The sequence below is a fragment of the Salminus brasiliensis genome, chromosome 16 (assembly GCF_030463535.1).
Source record: "Salminus brasiliensis chromosome 16, fSalBra1.hap2, whole genome shotgun sequence".
NCBI lineage: Eukaryota > Metazoa > Chordata > Actinopteri > Characiformes > Bryconidae > Salminus > Salminus brasiliensis.
This window is the reverse complement of record NC_132893.1, coordinates 33,715,596-33,732,280: the sequence shown is the minus strand read 5'-3', so window position 1 is coordinate 33,732,280 and position 16,685 is coordinate 33,715,596. Positions and strand designations below refer to the sequence as shown.

Below are 16,685 nucleotides of genomic sequence, written 5' to 3'. Positions count from 1 at the left end.
TAAGAGCACTGTTGTTGGTTCGATAGCTAGGCATTTATTTACATTTACGTTTATGGCACTTAGCTTAGCGACTATTGCTCGTATTACAGAGGTGGGCCAATGTAGTGTTAGAAGTCTTGCCCAAAGACTCTTATTGGTGTAGCGCAGCATAGTCACTAGTCACCCAGACCGGGATTCGAACCCCAGTCTCCCACATAGTGTGGTAGCTCACCAGCCAGTAGTGATGTTACCTGTTGCGCCACACCAACCAATAGGCTTGGCAAGCTGCTACTGTTGGGTCCCCCTTAACCAAATTCCATCAGTGTCCGACACTAATGGAGAATATGGGTATCCGGTCTTAACTGTTATCAAGCACGAGATATGGCTGTAATCGCTTAAGCTGCTTTTAGAAGGTGATTGAGCTGGTCAACCAGCTTAACTCCTGACCAGCATAAAGGAGTTTGATGGTTTAGCTGGTCTACCAGTGTTCACCAACATGACCAAGTTATCCAACCAGTAAGACAAGTTTTGGAACAAGTTTGCCATGCTGGGCCACCAATATGACCAGCTTGATGACCAACTTCCTTCATAAGAAAAAACCCCAAACTTTATCCTGGTCAAGAGCTGAGCCAGTCAACCAACCATCTTACCAACATAAAAAATTATAATAATTATTATAAAAATAAATAAAAATAAAAGGTGCTACAAAGGGTTCTTTTTGGAGCAAGGCCATGTCCGAAAAACTGATGCAGGTGTGAAACCTTTAAACCTTTACAGCAAGCAAAAGTTCTCCATATCTCAAAAAAATGGTTCTTGGGGGAGCCAAAAGCAGTTCTTGTGTGACTTTGCTCCAAGAACCTTCAGAAGCACCTTTGTTTTTAAGAGTGTATTGTATGCATTTGTTTGAGTTAGATGGTTTAGCTGGTCCACCAGCATAACCGGCGTCGCCAAGCTAATTAACCAGTGCGACCAAGCTTTCTGACCATCACCATGACCAAGCTCGGTCAAGAGAGACCAGCTCTCTTGGTAGACCAGCTAGTCCACTACACTGGTCAAGAGTAAGCTGAGCTGGGTAGGGCATGTTTCCAACGGATGAACAGCTTTTCAACAGCTGGACCATCGAAGACCAGCTCAGACCTTCTGAAACCAGCTACCAGAAGCAACACCAGCTCCTTGCAACATGACTTTCTAAACAAAACTAGACAGATTCACACATTTTCAGCAGCCTGCTGAGAAAGGAACTTTCACTGTTTGTTACGTTCAAGGTCCTACACCTTCAGACACAACTCCATCACAAACATCACAAACATCACTGCTCTAGAAAACTATTAAAGCAAGCAGGTGGCCTTACCTCCCAGGTTCTTCAGAGCGAGAAAAGGCACGATTCACGAGATACAAGGTGCGATCCCATCCACACTGAAGATCAGCTTCACAAGTGAGGCGTAAAATCCATCGTTATTGGGGTCTGAGCCGAAGGGACGAACTGTTGGCAACGGAGCAAAACTTCCACAGAGCGAGGGACCGGCGTCCCTCTTCACTCAGAGACATGAGGGAGATGCAGCTGTAGAGCGTGGTACAGTCCACGCTGGCATAACGGTCTAATATCTGTCCCTTAGACAACCTTCCTCTCTCACCCTCTCTACTCCCTCCCCCCGCCACTCTCTCTCTTTCTCTCTCTCCCTCTGTCCTCTGGCGATGTATTCCAGCACAAAGCTAATCTGAAACTGTCAAAATGCCAGCGCTCTGTCTCTCCTCCATTTCTCCACTCACTCTCTTATCTGCTCCCTCCCTCCCTCCCTCCCTCTCTCGCTCGCTCACTTTCTTTCATTCTCTCCCTCGCTCTGCGCTCCCTCTCATCCTTTGACTCCTATCTAGAACATTATGCATGTCCTCGTGAGGGCACGCAACAGCATTTTCATGCACAGACAAAAACATTTAATAAAATAAAAAGCATTATTAATACCTGGTCTTTTCACTTTTTGTCATAAATGGGAATCTGGCAGTTGTTCTTTTTTTCATTGTCAGAACTTCACAACGAATGGACCAATAGAAATGCTCCAAAATGGCCGGGAATGAAATGTTTTTGAATTAGTTTCCATTGGAAGTTCGGAAGGTTGTTTTTTTTCCTCTTCGGTAAAGTTGCAATTTTGGAGATTTGTGAGGTTTTGAGGTCATGTGTGGATTATTTTAATACTACAGCTGTAAAATGATGATCAATGGCCACTTTCGGAGTAATTACGAGGTCAATAAACCCAAAAACACAAACGGAAAATGTAAAGGTGCTCCATGACAATTAAAACCTGTTGGAAAAAGTGTGATTGGTAAAGCAATGGCTCATAATAGGTCATATTTTTGACTTTTCTTCATAGTGTGAATCTGGCAGTTGTTCTTGACATGGTATCAGAATATTGTGATGAATGAACTAATAGAAAATGCTCTAAAAATGACTTGGAATCTTTCAAAATCAAAATTAAGAAGGTTTTCTTGAATAAGAACATATTCTGTAAAATTGGCATGTTGAAAATAGGAGGTTTTTGCATGACAGTGAATGCTGCATTTATGTAAAGCTGTCTAATCTACAGTTTATTCAGGATCAGGATTTTTCAGGAAATTTTCATCATCTGCAGATGTGTGGAAACAGACTTGGAGAACAAGGAGCTTCTCGAAAAACAATAAATACTAATCAATTATTTCAGATTTAACAAACAGTGAGAAATGACCACGTTCGGGGAAAACAACGAGGTGAATAAAAGCCCAAATACACACTTAATGGTAAAGGTGCTCAATCAGATATCAATAAGCTACTGGGGCTATCATAAAAGTGGCCATCATAAAAGTTGGACTGGGGCTACTGGGGCTAAAAGTGTGAATTCCTTCAGCATGTTCCACTCTGTTGAAGGGTTTATTAGTCAGTTGAAAAAACAACGGTTCATCGATCACATCATGTTTTTCACTTTTCTCCATGATGTAAATCTGCCAGTTGTTTTTTTTTTAGTACTCAGAATTTCATTTTTTAGTCAGAATTTCACAATGAATGGACCAATAGAAATGCTCCAAAATAGCCTGGAATTAAATCTTTTTACATTTAGTTTTTTTTTCTTGTTCTATAAACAACAACATAATGCATCTTTTACGTAAAACTGTACAGTGACACAAATTCTGCAAAATTCCTTCCGCCACATGAAATCCGTGCATCCGATCAAACGGCAGTATACAAGCACGCATCACACAATCGGGCCGGACAATCTGGAGTTGAAACGGTGTTGATCTCTCGAAAAAACGCGGGACTAGTTACACGGCAACAGAGAATTATATCAATTATATATAATTTATATAAGAATTATATTTATATAAGAATTATATGAATCGGATAACAATTTAGTCACAACCATAATAATATTAATAATATGTTTACATTACTGCGTTTTAAGTCATTATATAACGTGACGGGTTGGTGCTGTATGTGACGGGACGGTACGTTTCATCCTAAAATGGTGTAATTCTTCATGCGCTCAAGTTCCTGACCTTGCGAGCATGCCAATTAATGTGAAATACCATTTTGTTTGCATTAATGATGATTTTTTTTAATTTTTGACAGAGTATGAATCTGGCAGTTGTTCTTTACCTTGTGACTTCCATTGAAAGTTAGAACTAACTCTCTCTTTTTACCTTCTCCAAATAAATGGCCACCCAGCCCGACCTGCTGGAAGACTGCCCGCTGAGGTCCCCTCTACCTGCGTCAGACCAGCTGCAACCCACAAGTCGGACCATCAGACCCCCCACCCACCACCACCCATAGCAGACCAGCTGCACACCCTCCTACCACTGCTACCTGTTTAATGACCATGTTCAAACCTAAATGGACTCTTAACTATCTGCCACTGTTAATATCACCACTATTAACTATCTGCACCATGATTATTATATTATAATTATGATCAGAGCAGTTCAACAGTTTAGATGGTTTGGTCATTTTTATCAATAATTTATCAATAGTTCTGATCAGAGGAGGATAGGTCGGGCCACTGTCGCTGTTGGCGGCTCACTGGGGGGTCCTTCATGTCTTACGTTATTTCTTTGTTGTCTCTGTCTTTTATGCCATGCTAAAGCCATGCCCGCCCTCACTCCCACCTTATTCAAGCAGCATCCATCTACACAGGCGTCTCCAAAAACAGATCCTCATGCCACCAATCACTGTAATGGAGTCTGGAGTCAGGACGAGTGTGTGAAAGCACTTCATCAGCATTAACGGAGTAATATTAATGCCCAGCCCCGCTCCCTACGCTCATCTAACATCGGCGGCTCTACCGAACACTTTTGTGTTTATCCAGTATTCACACGGTAGGTGCAATAAAACCCCCTCAGATAAAGCAAGGTCCTCTATTTTCAAGCTCGACTCGGGTCAAATCGGTCTGTTTTAAGTCACAAGCTCGAGTGTTACGCTCACAGTTTGGGGTTAATGCGAGCGCCAGAGAAAATCACACACATGCAATACGTTCAGCCACACAATGGCACGGGAGGCCTGGTGCCACAATTACAGGCTGTCAACAACAAGAGCAAGAGGAAGAAGCAACAAAAAGAGTCAGTTACATACAGTAGCATTACATTAAAAACCCGAGGCACCAGACTACAGCCATTTCTCCCGAACACCTCCCAGCAGACCCACCTGACAGATGAATAAAGAGGCACTAAATTACAGCAGCTAATGTGAATTTCAGCGTGACACTCCTCCAGGTAATGAAATGGACTCACATTAGCATATACAGTACATCACCCGCGCTCACGTAGGCCTCATTTGTTCGTCCACTTGTAATTCTGAGCTGATTCAATGCAACAGTAGTCAATAGAGAAGAGGGAGCTGCTACGGTTATGATGCATGACTTTCAGGGACGTTAAACATACATCGCTGCAGCTGTGCGGAAACCTCCAGCGTATCCCCAAAACGGCAACTTTACAGGAGAAGGAAAAATCATCTCAACTTTCAATGGAAGTCAATGTAAAAAGATTTTATTCCAGGTCATTTTGGAGCATTTCTGTTGGTCCATTTATTACGAAATTTGGATACAAAGTAGAGAACAACTGACAGGTTCATATAATGAGAAAAAGTGAAAAACTCATCATTATTGGTATATATTGGTAATTTAGCTATGTTTTTGCATCGGAGTGTCTTGCTATCCCTTTTCTGCTGTGACACTGAGAATTTCCCCACTGTGGGACTAATAAAGGATAATCATATCTTAACTTAACTTATTATATATTTAATGCACTCAATGGAAACTGATCTCCTGAAGCTTTGGAGATACCACCAGACTCTTTGCTGCCTCTTTTAAAGCTATGGAAGTGTGTAAACCTGCATTTCTGATTCATGCTCAACCTTCCTTTCCTGTATAAATGCCTTAGAGAAGAGGGAGCTGCTACGGTTATGATGCATGACTCTCAAGGACGTTTAACATACATCGCCGCAACCGTGCGTATCCCCAAAACGGCAACTTTACAGGAGAAGGAAAAAACAGTCTCAACTTTTAATGGAAGTCAATGTAAAAAGATTTAATTCCAGGTCATTTTGGAGCATTTCTATTGGTCTATTTATTACGAAAGTAAAGAACAACTGACCGGTTCATATAATGAGAAAAAGTGAAAAACCCATAATTAATGTAAACAAAATGGTACTTCACATTAATTGGCATGCTCGCAAGGTCAGGAACTGCCGTCCCATCACATACAGCACCACCCAGTCACGTCTTATAATGACTTAAAATGCAATAATCTAAACATATTAATAATATTATTGCTGTTGCTGCTGTTCAGTCGGGCTATTTTAATTAGCACGTGACTCACAAATACAGCAATTTCACACACATTCAACATTTAATGAATTCTGAAGCTGTATGAAGACACACAAAGCCAAGCCGTGCACTGCAGCAGACACACACACACACATGCATATATACACACACACTTTCTCCAGTCTCCTGCCTCTCCCTGTTTAATTAGCCCTCCAGACTTTATCAGTGATGGCTAGACAGCATCTCTGGAGTGCCTGACCTTGGCCCTTGCAGATTAGCGCTGTGGGGTCTGGAGTGGCGGCATCCGCAGAATCTCTGCAGACTTCACCTGACCGATATCAGAGCAGGAGATTAACAGCCATGCCCCACGTCCTTTTGGTCTGGCAGAGCGGACCACATATCGCACCCTCAGCCAGACTGACGGATCCACGCCGTTCAGGAGCTCCAGTCCAGAAGAATCGCAAGAAGCAGCACCCAAATGGTCACAGTCAGAGGTCACTGTAATTAGGTTTGGGCAATTTGACCGGATTATCATCTCCAAGTCGACAATCCTGACCAATGACCACTTTAGCCGCGAGCTACTTTGGGATGTGGTGAGCTACCTTGGGATGTGCAAATGAACATACTTGGCCGAGAAGCCTGATCATGATCCGGCAGTTCTCCAAAGCTGGAAAGTACTAAAGCTCCTCCTTGCCGAGAGGAATAATCTCTGGAAAATCGCCCGAAACGTTCCAAGAATTAAAGGTGGTGAAACACAACCAATCCCAGACTCATGGCCATGAGTGAGTGGAGTAAGAGGGTGTGATTCATACTTACCTGACAGTCCACTGAAATGTGGGTTAGAGTGCACTGATAAGATGTCGGTATTAGGGGGAAATAGGAGGGGGAAAGGCATTGTGGGTGGTGTTCGGGTGAAGGAGGACAAGCTGGAATAGGAACGGACAGAGGAGATGGAGGGTATGGCTCCCTACTATACCTCCTGAAGCTGAACTCTCACTTTGTTGATGGCCTTTAACCAGCGCACTCGAGACGAGGAGAACGGCAGCGGTGGTCCGTCATCCTGGTAACTGAGATGAACACACAAGCTTTGAAAAGCGGCTCATTTTCAGAAAGTCATAATTTACATGCAAGTAGTCAGATGGTGACTGCTCAAAGCAATTTTATACAACATAGACCATTTACAGTAGATACGGAATCATTTACAGAAGTTATGGAATCATTTACAGTAGATACAGAATTATTTAGATACTGTATCTAATGTAGATACTGAATCATTCAGCAGATACAGAATATTTAGATACTGAATCTAATGTAGTAGATACTGATTCATTTACAGTAGATACGGAACATTTAGATAGTAATCTAATGTAGTAGATACTGAATCATTTACAGTAGATACTGAGTCATTTACAGTAGATACTGAGTCATTTACAGTAGATATGGAATATTTAGATACGGAATCTAATGTAGTAGATACTGAATCATATGCAGTAGATACGGAATCATTTACAGTAGATACAGATTATTTAGATACTGAATCATTTGCAGTAGATACTGAATCATTTACAGTAGACAGGGAATTATTTAGATGCTGAATCTAATGTAGTAGATACTGAGTCATTTATAGCAGTTAATAGATCAGTTAGAGTAGATAAAGAATCATGTATAGCAGTTACTGAATTATGTAGACACTGAATAATTTATAGTAGATTATTTAAAGCAACTACTGAATCATTTACAGCAGTTAGTCATGTGTAGCAATTATTGAATCACAGACAATAAATCATTTATAACAGTCAATAGATAATAGTAGATACAGAATCATATATAGCAGTTATTGAATAATTTAGATATTGAGTGGATCCTAAATCATGTATAGCAGTTATTTGATTGTTTAGATATTGAATCGAATGTAGTAGATTCTGAATCATGTATAGCAGTTACTGAATTATGCAGACACTGAATCTTTTATAGTAGATTATTTAAAGCAACTACTGAATCATTTACAGCAGTTACAAAATGTGCAGCAGTTAATGAATCATAGACACATATAGATCATTTTTGGCTGTTAATAGATCAGTTAGAGCAGGTACTAAATCATGTTTAGCAGTTACTGAATTGTTTAAATATTAAAATGTAGTAGATAATGAATCATTTACAGCAGTTAATAGATCAGATAATAAATCATGTTATAGCAGCTATTAATTTATTTAGGGTATTGGGTAGATACTGAACCATGTATAGCAGTTATTGAATTGTTTAGATATTGAATCGAACGTAGTAGATTCTGAATCATGTATAGTAGTTACAGAATTATGTAGACACTGAATCATTTATAGTAGATTATTTAAAGCAACTACTGAATCATTTATAAAAGTTACAGAATCATGTGTAGCAGTTATTGAATCACACACACTGAATCGTTTCTAGTAGATACTGAATCATATGTGGCAGTTCCAGATACCTTTTTTGAGATTGTTCTGGTCTCTTCACCTCCTGGGGAACACTGCCTTTCACTATGATGCTGTCCACACTCCTCCCGGTCTCTTGAGAAGATTTCAACCCCTCCTCCTCCCCCCAGGATGTATGTCCATTGGCAGGATGGTGTCCATTCGTGGGTGGGCGATAACCTGTACTGTGGAAGGAGTGGTAGGATTCCTCTAGTTCTGAACACGCAACACTCTCCTGGCCAGTCTCACTGAGTGGCGAACTGGCTTGACTGAGATTCCCTGAAGATCCGAAACGGCTACTGTCCGCCGGGCTGATTTGGGTAGAGGAGAAAAATAAAAAAGGTACAATAAGCACAAGCAGAAATATCAGAAACGATGCTAAAAGCTATGGGATAAGAAGAATATTGAGAATTCACAACGAAAATAAAAGTATGGAAATAAGATACTAACACACACACACACATATATACACACACATATACACAGACATAGGGTGGAATAGGGTGGGTAGAAACAATTACAGAGGGTGCCTCTATCGTTTGATGCTAATATTGAAGACAGTTCATCATAAATTGTTTTGGAGACCATTTATGATGCTACTAGCCTTTTTGCACTCAAAAGCTCCTTGCTTTCCTGGTGTAATCCTGAGGAGAGATCTGCAGAGGGTGGGGGCTGGACCTGGGATTCCTGCTCTTTTTGGGTTGGAGGATCTATGACAGGTGTGGAGACACTAACATGGGGTTCTGCCAAGTCATCTAGTGGAGCTAGGTTTTCATTTTTTTGGATGTCTGCCTCAGGGTTCTTCTCTGAGCCTGATACGAGGTCATGGTCAATCTCACTTTGGTCACCTTGGTTAATGATTTCTGCCTTTGAGACCAAATGGCTAGGCTCTATTTTATTACCAGATGCACTTTCTAGACTATTTACGTGATTGTCCAGGGCTTTAGGCTGGGTCGTGACAACGGGAGGAGTCGGTTGCTGGGGAGGTGGTGCAGTCTCTTTTTGCCACGGGAAATTTAGTTTTGCTCCAAACAAAGAAGCCGTTGGCGGTTCGGCCTTTGCTGTAGCTGGCTTCTCTTCCTGAAACAGACCCGCTGAGAAGGACTTGAAGCCAGAGAGAAGTCCGCCGCCTTCTGTTTGGGGTATTGTGGGGAGGCCTTTTGGTATGCTGGGTGCTGAAGAAAACAAAGATCCGAACGACTTCCCGGAGTCTCCAGATCCTGGGGTAAAACCAAATGTAGGGGGTGATAAACCAGCCATGCCAAAAATGGACTGAGCTGGATCTTGTGCTGGAGGCTGTTGGGTTGGCTTAGGACTACTCTCTGAGAGAGGTGCTTGAGATTCTCCAACAATGACAATAGGCGTCTCATGTTTCACATCACCTTCAACAACCTTCTCATCAACAGTCTCAGAAGAACCAGCATTAGGTGGGTTCCCAACTGCAGGTGCTGTACTTCCAGTGGAGTCTTCAGCAGTCTTATTCAACAGTCCCACATCAGACTCTGCTTTGGTTTGATCACTTTTGTTTTCAGGCAATGTAACATCTCCCAGGGAGGACACTGAATCTTTAGTCACCGTCACAGTTTGATCTGGCACCGTGGGGGTGGGAGATGGTGTTGCTTCTGCTGGTTTGGGTGCTTCAGAGGTTTTGAACATACCAAAGAGGTCACTTTTCAAAGAGTCTGCTGGTAAGCTACTTGGGAGGCCAAAGATGGAGGTGTTCTGTTGCGACTGGGAATCTGGTGTAGGAGTAGACTTGAAAAATGAAGATTGTGCCTGAGAGAAAAATCCACCAGATGGTTTGGATGGTGCAGTGGCAGTAGAGAACATTTTAGACATGAACCCAGAGACTGCTTCAGCTGATGAATCTAAGACAGACTTCTCAGGTTCAGGAGGCTTCTGCTGACCTTCAGATGTTACGGACTGTGTGGTAGTCGCATCCTCTTGTTTGGTCTGAGGTTGGAGCTCACTGGACCTCAGGTCTTCTGTTTGACCCTGGGTTTTACCCTGGTCTGGGCTTGACTGAATGCCACTAGGTACTTCTTCAGAAGTGTGGGGCTTACTGATGTCCTTTCCATCAACAGTTCCTTTCTCAGCTCCAGTAGGTTCTTGGCACTCGAGTTGTGTCGAAGTGTCCACTGGAGCTTGCAGAGCCACTGCTTTTTCTTTACCTTCTTTACCTTCTTCTTCTTTAGTTGCGTCAACAGGAACAACATCGACGGATGCCGGTGCTTTGTGATGAGCTCCAGCAGCAGGATGTCCAGGAGTTCCATCCTGAGGTTTTGGCACTTCAGGTTTCTTTTCATCCATGAATGGCATGTTCAGGAACCCAAACCCTCCAGTCTTGGGTTTGTTATTCTCTGCAACACCCCCTCGAGAAAACAACGAGGACACATTAAAAAGACCCTCTGGTTCAGGAGGTTTAGATGTTGGCCCTGTCGGACCAGGTGTGGGTGTTGGACTTGGACCACCAAACATTGAAAGCAGACCCCTTCCAGGAACATCTTTAGCTGTAGTAGCGCCACCAGGTAGAATACCCCCTAGTAATGAAGAAGTAGGAGGTGTGGACTGTTGGGGACTTGGTCCACCAAACATGGAAAACAAACCTTTTCCGGGTAATTCCTTGGAAGTTGAAGCCCCTGGTCCTGAGCTTGATTGCTCACTAGGGCCCGAGAACACAGAAAACAGACTCTTGCCAGGACCATCCTTGGATCCTGCGGCACCAGAGAGAATTCCACCAAGTAGACTTCCAGCTTGAGAAGCTGCATCCTGGGCACCTGAGCCACTAAACATTGATGATAAACTTGATGTTATTCCTTCTTTTGGTGGAACAGCTCCCTGGTTGGTGACCCCAGGGGCCGGCCCTTCTGATACAGTTGATTCAGTACCAACAACCTCTTTTGGAGTAGCCGTCATGGAGGTTTGCTCAGGTTTCACGTCATTGGGCTGAGGGCTAGCCTCACTATGTGTTAAGGGTAATTCTTTATCTGGAGTTTCATTGGAAACAGATGTACCAGAAGGTTCCTCCGGCTTATCTGAGATGTCTGGTGACACTTCAGGCTCTTTATTTTGTGACAAAGTGGAATCAACACTGTGTTCCTGCTGTGGAGTCTGTGGGATCGAACCACTAGCCGATGGCTCTTTCAGTGGTTCGTTTTTGAGGGCACTTGATTCAGTGGCACATGCCTGTACATTTTGTGGGGTGTCGCTCTGTGCTTTTGCTTGAGGGGGAGTCTGTGCATTTGGACTAGGACTTTGTCCTCCGAACATTGAGAGTAATCCTGTTGATGGTGCTTCATTACCACTAGACCCTGACAAGATTCCACCAAGAATGGAGGTCGTCTGAGGCGTACTCTGTTGTGGACTGGGACCACCGAACAATGAAAGCAGGCCTTTTCCAGGTGGCTCTTTTTGAGGAGCTGCTTCAGGTTGTGGTGATGTCATTGGAGGACTGGGACCACCGAACAATGAAAGCAGACCCTTTCCAGGTGGCTCTTTTTGAGAAGCTGCTTCAGGTTGTGGTGATGTCATTGGAGGACTGGGACCACCGAACAATGAAAGCAGACCCTTTCCAGGTGGCTCTTTTTGAGAAGCTGCTTCAGGTTGTGGTGATGTCATTGGAGGACTGGGACCACCGAACATAGAGAGAATCCCTTTTCCCTGTGGCTCTTTGGGTGGAGCTGCCCCTGGAATTTGTACACCAGGTGCTGGCCCAGGTTTTGGTTGTGGACCTGCTGGTGGTTGTGGACTAGATCCTCCAAACATAGAAAACAAGCCTTTAGCTGGACTCTCGCTGGCGGTGGACGATCCTCCTAATATTCCACCGAAAATAGATCCAGTCTGCTGTGAGGTTGGTTCTGTACTGCCAAACATTGAAAGCAACCCCTTACCTGGAGGATCTTGTCGGGGTGCTGCTCCTTGAGGTGGCGGCTGAGTGGTTTGTGATGAAGTCTGTTGTGGACCAGGACCACTAAACATAGACAGTAAATTAATGCCTGGTGTCTCTTTGGGAGGAGGGGGTCCAGATGCTGACGGTCTCATTTGGGCTGTGCTAGTCTGTTGAGCACTGGGGCCACTGAACATAGAAAGAAAGCTTGTTGCTGTTGGTTCATTTGAAGAAGAGGGAGCAGTTCCAGGAGTCTGATTTGAAGCAGATGCACTTTGAGGTGGTGCGCTAGAACCGCCGAACATGGACAGCAGTCCTTTACCTGGTGTTTCCTCTTTGGTGCTTGTGGGCCCAGAGATTATTTCCCCAATGGAGAAGCCAAATAATCCACTTGTTGGTTTGTTGGACGTTTCTGCTTTTGTCTGCCCAGTTGGCGGCATGGTTTGAGATCTCCCTGAAATGGTTGCCTCACTCGCACTAGGGGAAAATATCTGGGATGCACTTTTAGTTGCGACACGTCCAGGAGGTGTCTGTGATGCTTCAGGCATATCCGAACGACTACGAGAAATAAATCCACTTGTTGCTTCTTGTTTCTGAGTCCCTTCAGACATTGATGTAATTTGATGACCTGTGTCTTTTTTAGCCTCACTTCTTGAACCTTTGGTAGAAGGTAGAGGACTGGTAGGGGACGGCTGAGATTGTTGTGGCAGCTGAGAGGAAGGGCTTTCCACATTAAAAAAGTCTCCTATTGACCCAAAAATACTGGACACTCCTGCACTCTCTTTGTTCGCGTTTGGTCCTTTGAGTCCAGGAGAAGATTCATTCTTCTCTGGTTGATTCGTTGTAATTTGAAGGGATTTCACAGATTCTTGTTTTGGCTCTTCTATTCCTACTGCGTTTTTGAAAAAGCTAAGAAAGCCTCCCTGAGGCTGTTCTGAAGGTTTTTCTCCACCCTGGTCATCTTTGGAAATAGTAGGTTTTGCAACACTTGCTGTGTTTGGGGTGACCTCAGTAGGGGGTGAAGGCACAGAAGATTGTTGAGACATTGTAGCTTGTCTAGCCAATTTAGGCTTCTGGGTTGCACCTTCAACAGAGGACGTTGAAAGCCCTGTTGGTGTTTTGGGTAAGATTCTAGAAGGCCCTGTAATAGTTCTTGATGTCTGCTGGGTTGTTCCTTGTGATGGTGCTACAGCAGGAGGGTGATCATCTTTTATGATCTTTGATTTTAGACTCTCAAGACCTGTTGAGAGAATCCCCTTGGTCTGATGTTCATTCTGAATTTCAGAGACAACAGATTTGCCTTGAGATTTTCCTTGAATTAGACCAGGACGTGCAGCATCTCTGATAGTAGCGGAGGTTCTTGAGAAAATTGTGCCTGGGCTAGATTCAGAATCGGGGCCTTTTCCTACAACAGAAGACAGGAAGGATGATATTTTCTTGATGGATCGATTTGGCTGTTCCTCTCCAGCCTGTACTCTTTTCCGCCACTCTTCCTCTGAAGTGTCCTCTATATGCCTTACTTGTATTCCAGTGGATGAACGGCGTCTCTGACGAGGTTGGTAGCAACTGTAAACACCAGCAGCTGAGGAGTTTGTCGTTGAAGTCGGGCAAAAGGAAACTGAGACTTTTTGAGAAATGAGTTCCTTCATCCCTTTGCTACTCAGGTTTGAGCGATTGCAACTAGCTCCATTAACTGTGAGATCAACAGCTTCCAGAGAAGGATCCCGGTAGGCAACACTGTTCTGGAGTTGCTGTCTCGTGTCCACTTTGACCTTATTTAATCGATAGGATGAGAAATCCATAGCTTGCCGTTTCTGGGCAAGAATGGAGCTCTCAAAAATCTGAGAGAAACGCTCCAAGTTCAGATTCATAATTTCGTTACCTTTTCTGTAGGCAGCCGACAGATCGAGGGGTGCACCCAAGAGCTGAACCTCACTCTGAGCTTGTCCTGGAAGCCAAAGAAGTTCATCTTCATTGTAGAGAGGGATTTTAAAACCGCACACCATCACCATTTCATTATGGAGCCAGGCACTAGGATAGTTGTCCGACATCTGCCCATTCCTCCATAACTCTTCTTCTGGTGCACATGCATAGACGTACTGACCAGATCCATCTGTGAGCAGTGCATAGATGTACTCATGATCAGTGTAGACAAAGTATCCGCAGTCTCCATCATCAGCTGGCCACCACAAACCTTGTTCTAGAAGCAAGAGCCATTGTTGGTACCACTCCGACTCTTCAAGATATGCGTAGTCTTCCGCATCTGCATTCGTTGCAGGAGGATAATTCCAGGCGTTAGGGCTACCGGTTAAATCAGGGTGGCTTCGGTTACTCGCAGACTGCCTGTACACATCTGCACCATTATACATATACTCAGCATTGGCGGAGTAAGACAAATTTGGGGGATTCTCCTCGTAATATCCTTCATGATATGCCACACTATTCAAACTGTAACAACTCTCCTCATTGAATGAGTGCCACTTACCAAATTTAGCACTCCCAGTTTTGCTCAAATTTAAAGCCCCACCTTCTTCAACGTGGTACCCATGGTTATTAGCCAGATCAAGATCGTTATGGCTGCCCCACATTTTCTGCCCAACCGGGTTGTTGATCATATCCCTACAGTACTGTTGCTGTTGCAATGCCATCCAGGGTTCTGTGGCGCAGTACTGTTGACCTTCATCCACACTTCTATAGCTCAAGGACTGTAACGGCTCTCGACCTGGTAACTGTCCACATTCCTCTGGATAGCATCCCAGTGACTGGTCATTCAGCTGTTGCCACAGAATCGAGTCTTGGATCCAAGAGTGTTCGATAGTTGGACTAAGTCCGTACTGAGTGTACAATAAAGAGTCGCTTGGACAGCTATACTGTTCTACTCCACTTAAGGAGGGGTAGCTTTGCCGGAAATGTTGCTGCGACGTCACTCCTTGACCTGTGAGGCCAAACGAGAAGGACCGAAGATTTTCAGTGCTGTATGACGTGTTCCTCACATTGCTGGAGTGTGGAGAGTTACAGAACTGAGACAGACCACCAGTACTAACTGAAGCATACGTTGGATGACTATGTTGTGATCTTGCATAGCTCGCAGATGTCCTCAGGTCCAAACTACTATCACTGTAGACAGGCACTTTTGTGGCAGCTCCCCTTCCCTCAGAAACTAGATGATCAAATGTACCACTTCTCTTCGTTTCATGATCCATTTCTGAGCTGGTTTCATTTGCAGTCTTTTTGAAAAAGCTGGAGATCAAGCCTGTGGAGTTTGTAGAACTCGTTCTCTGATCTGTACATTGTACAGGTTCTTCCACCGGTTTAGATGAAGGCACTTCTATCGAAGTCCGATTGAAAAGACCAGATATGAAGCCTTGCTGATCAGCGGGCTTGCGGTCTCTCGCAGCAGCCTGACCGGGAGATGGTGCTTGAGGGAGCTGCCTACTTGATGGGATGCTTTGGGAAGAAGAGATCTCCTTGTGTAAACTCTGCTGCTGCTGCTGCTGCTGTTTCTGGTCAACTGGAGTGCAGCTGCTCTGTGACGGGTCTTCAGGTGAAGGTCTTAGTTTGCTGAAAAGTCCAGACAGTATTCCTGACTGGGCATCTTGTTGTTCTTGGGGAGGATGTTGCTCAGGGACAGTGGCTTTACTCTCAAGACTGGATTTTTGGCTTTCTCTCAACACATTCTGGGGTTTTGGGTGGTTTGGATTTGCGTGACTGGTGGACGCATCTGCTTGCTGAATTGGGGCAGCCTGAGAGGAGGACGCATTGTCTGAAGAAGCAAATTTGAAAATCCCAGAGAGGAGGCCACCTTGTTGTGATGCTGCTGGTTGAGGTGCATTTTGACTTTGTCTGGAACCCTCTAACATACCTGTTTGTTGATCATCTAACCGATTACTTGAACCTAATTTCTGGGTGCGATTTTGATTTTGTCCCTGTAGAGTTTCACAGGAAGGTTGATTTGAAGGATGACCAGTTTCTGGAGCATGTTGCTGCTGAGGTGTATTTGCTTGAGTATTTGAGATATTATCACTGGAAGCCAACTTAAAAAGACTCGACAAAATACCTCCTTGCTGAGGAGGGACCTGTTGAGATGTTTGCTGAGATGCTACAGGTTGCTGAGAGGGTTGACTTTGAGGGGGGACTCTTTGTTGAGGTGGTACGTTCATTGCCGATGCTGCAGATACATTTTCGGCAGAGGAAAATTTTAAAAGCCCTGACAGGAGACCTCCAGATTGCGATGGATTGGATGCACTTGGTTGAGGAGGTGGCTGGTGTTGCATCTGTGTCTGCTGTGAATTTATCCTTTGACTTTGAACATTCCTTGTATGCGTCTGACTAGGTTGTGTGTCCACGGACACATCGCTGGTAGAGGCAAATTTCATGATACCCGAGAGCAAACCTTGATTGGGAGCTGCTCTAGCACCTGATGTATCCTCAGAGGATGTGGATTTAAACAAACTAGAAAACAAACCTTGAGGTTCTGGCTGAGAAGAAGTGTGATGTTCTACAATTCCAGCTGTGCTTGGAGTCCGTTGCCTACTTTGCTGGTTACCAGTCCTGGCAAGATTTGGTTGTTCACCGCCTGCCATT

At 44.1% G+C, this 16,685-nt stretch overlaps 1 protein-coding gene across 3 annotated transcripts in view; it reads right to left on the bottom strand.

Moving 5' to 3' along the window:
* The window catches only part of unc13bb (unc-13 homolog Bb (C. elegans)), a 134,370-nt gene that overhangs the window by 62,419 nt on the left and 55,266 nt on the right, over positions 1-16,685 (bottom strand). For 2 of the 3 annotated variants that reach the window (XM_072659137.1, XM_072659138.1), the window contains exon 1: positions 1,331-1,613. Coding sequence is in view for 1 of the 3 variants with exons in the window: in XM_072659139.1 (XP_072515240.1) it covers positions 6,742-6,832; positions 8,230-8,526 (388 nt within the window). In the remaining 2 variants the exon portion in view is untranslated. Of the gene's footprint in view, positions 1-1,330; positions 1,614-6,741; positions 6,833-8,229; positions 8,527-16,685 lie in introns of those variants that run through there. The other variant, XM_072659139.1, reaches the window with a different exon arrangement.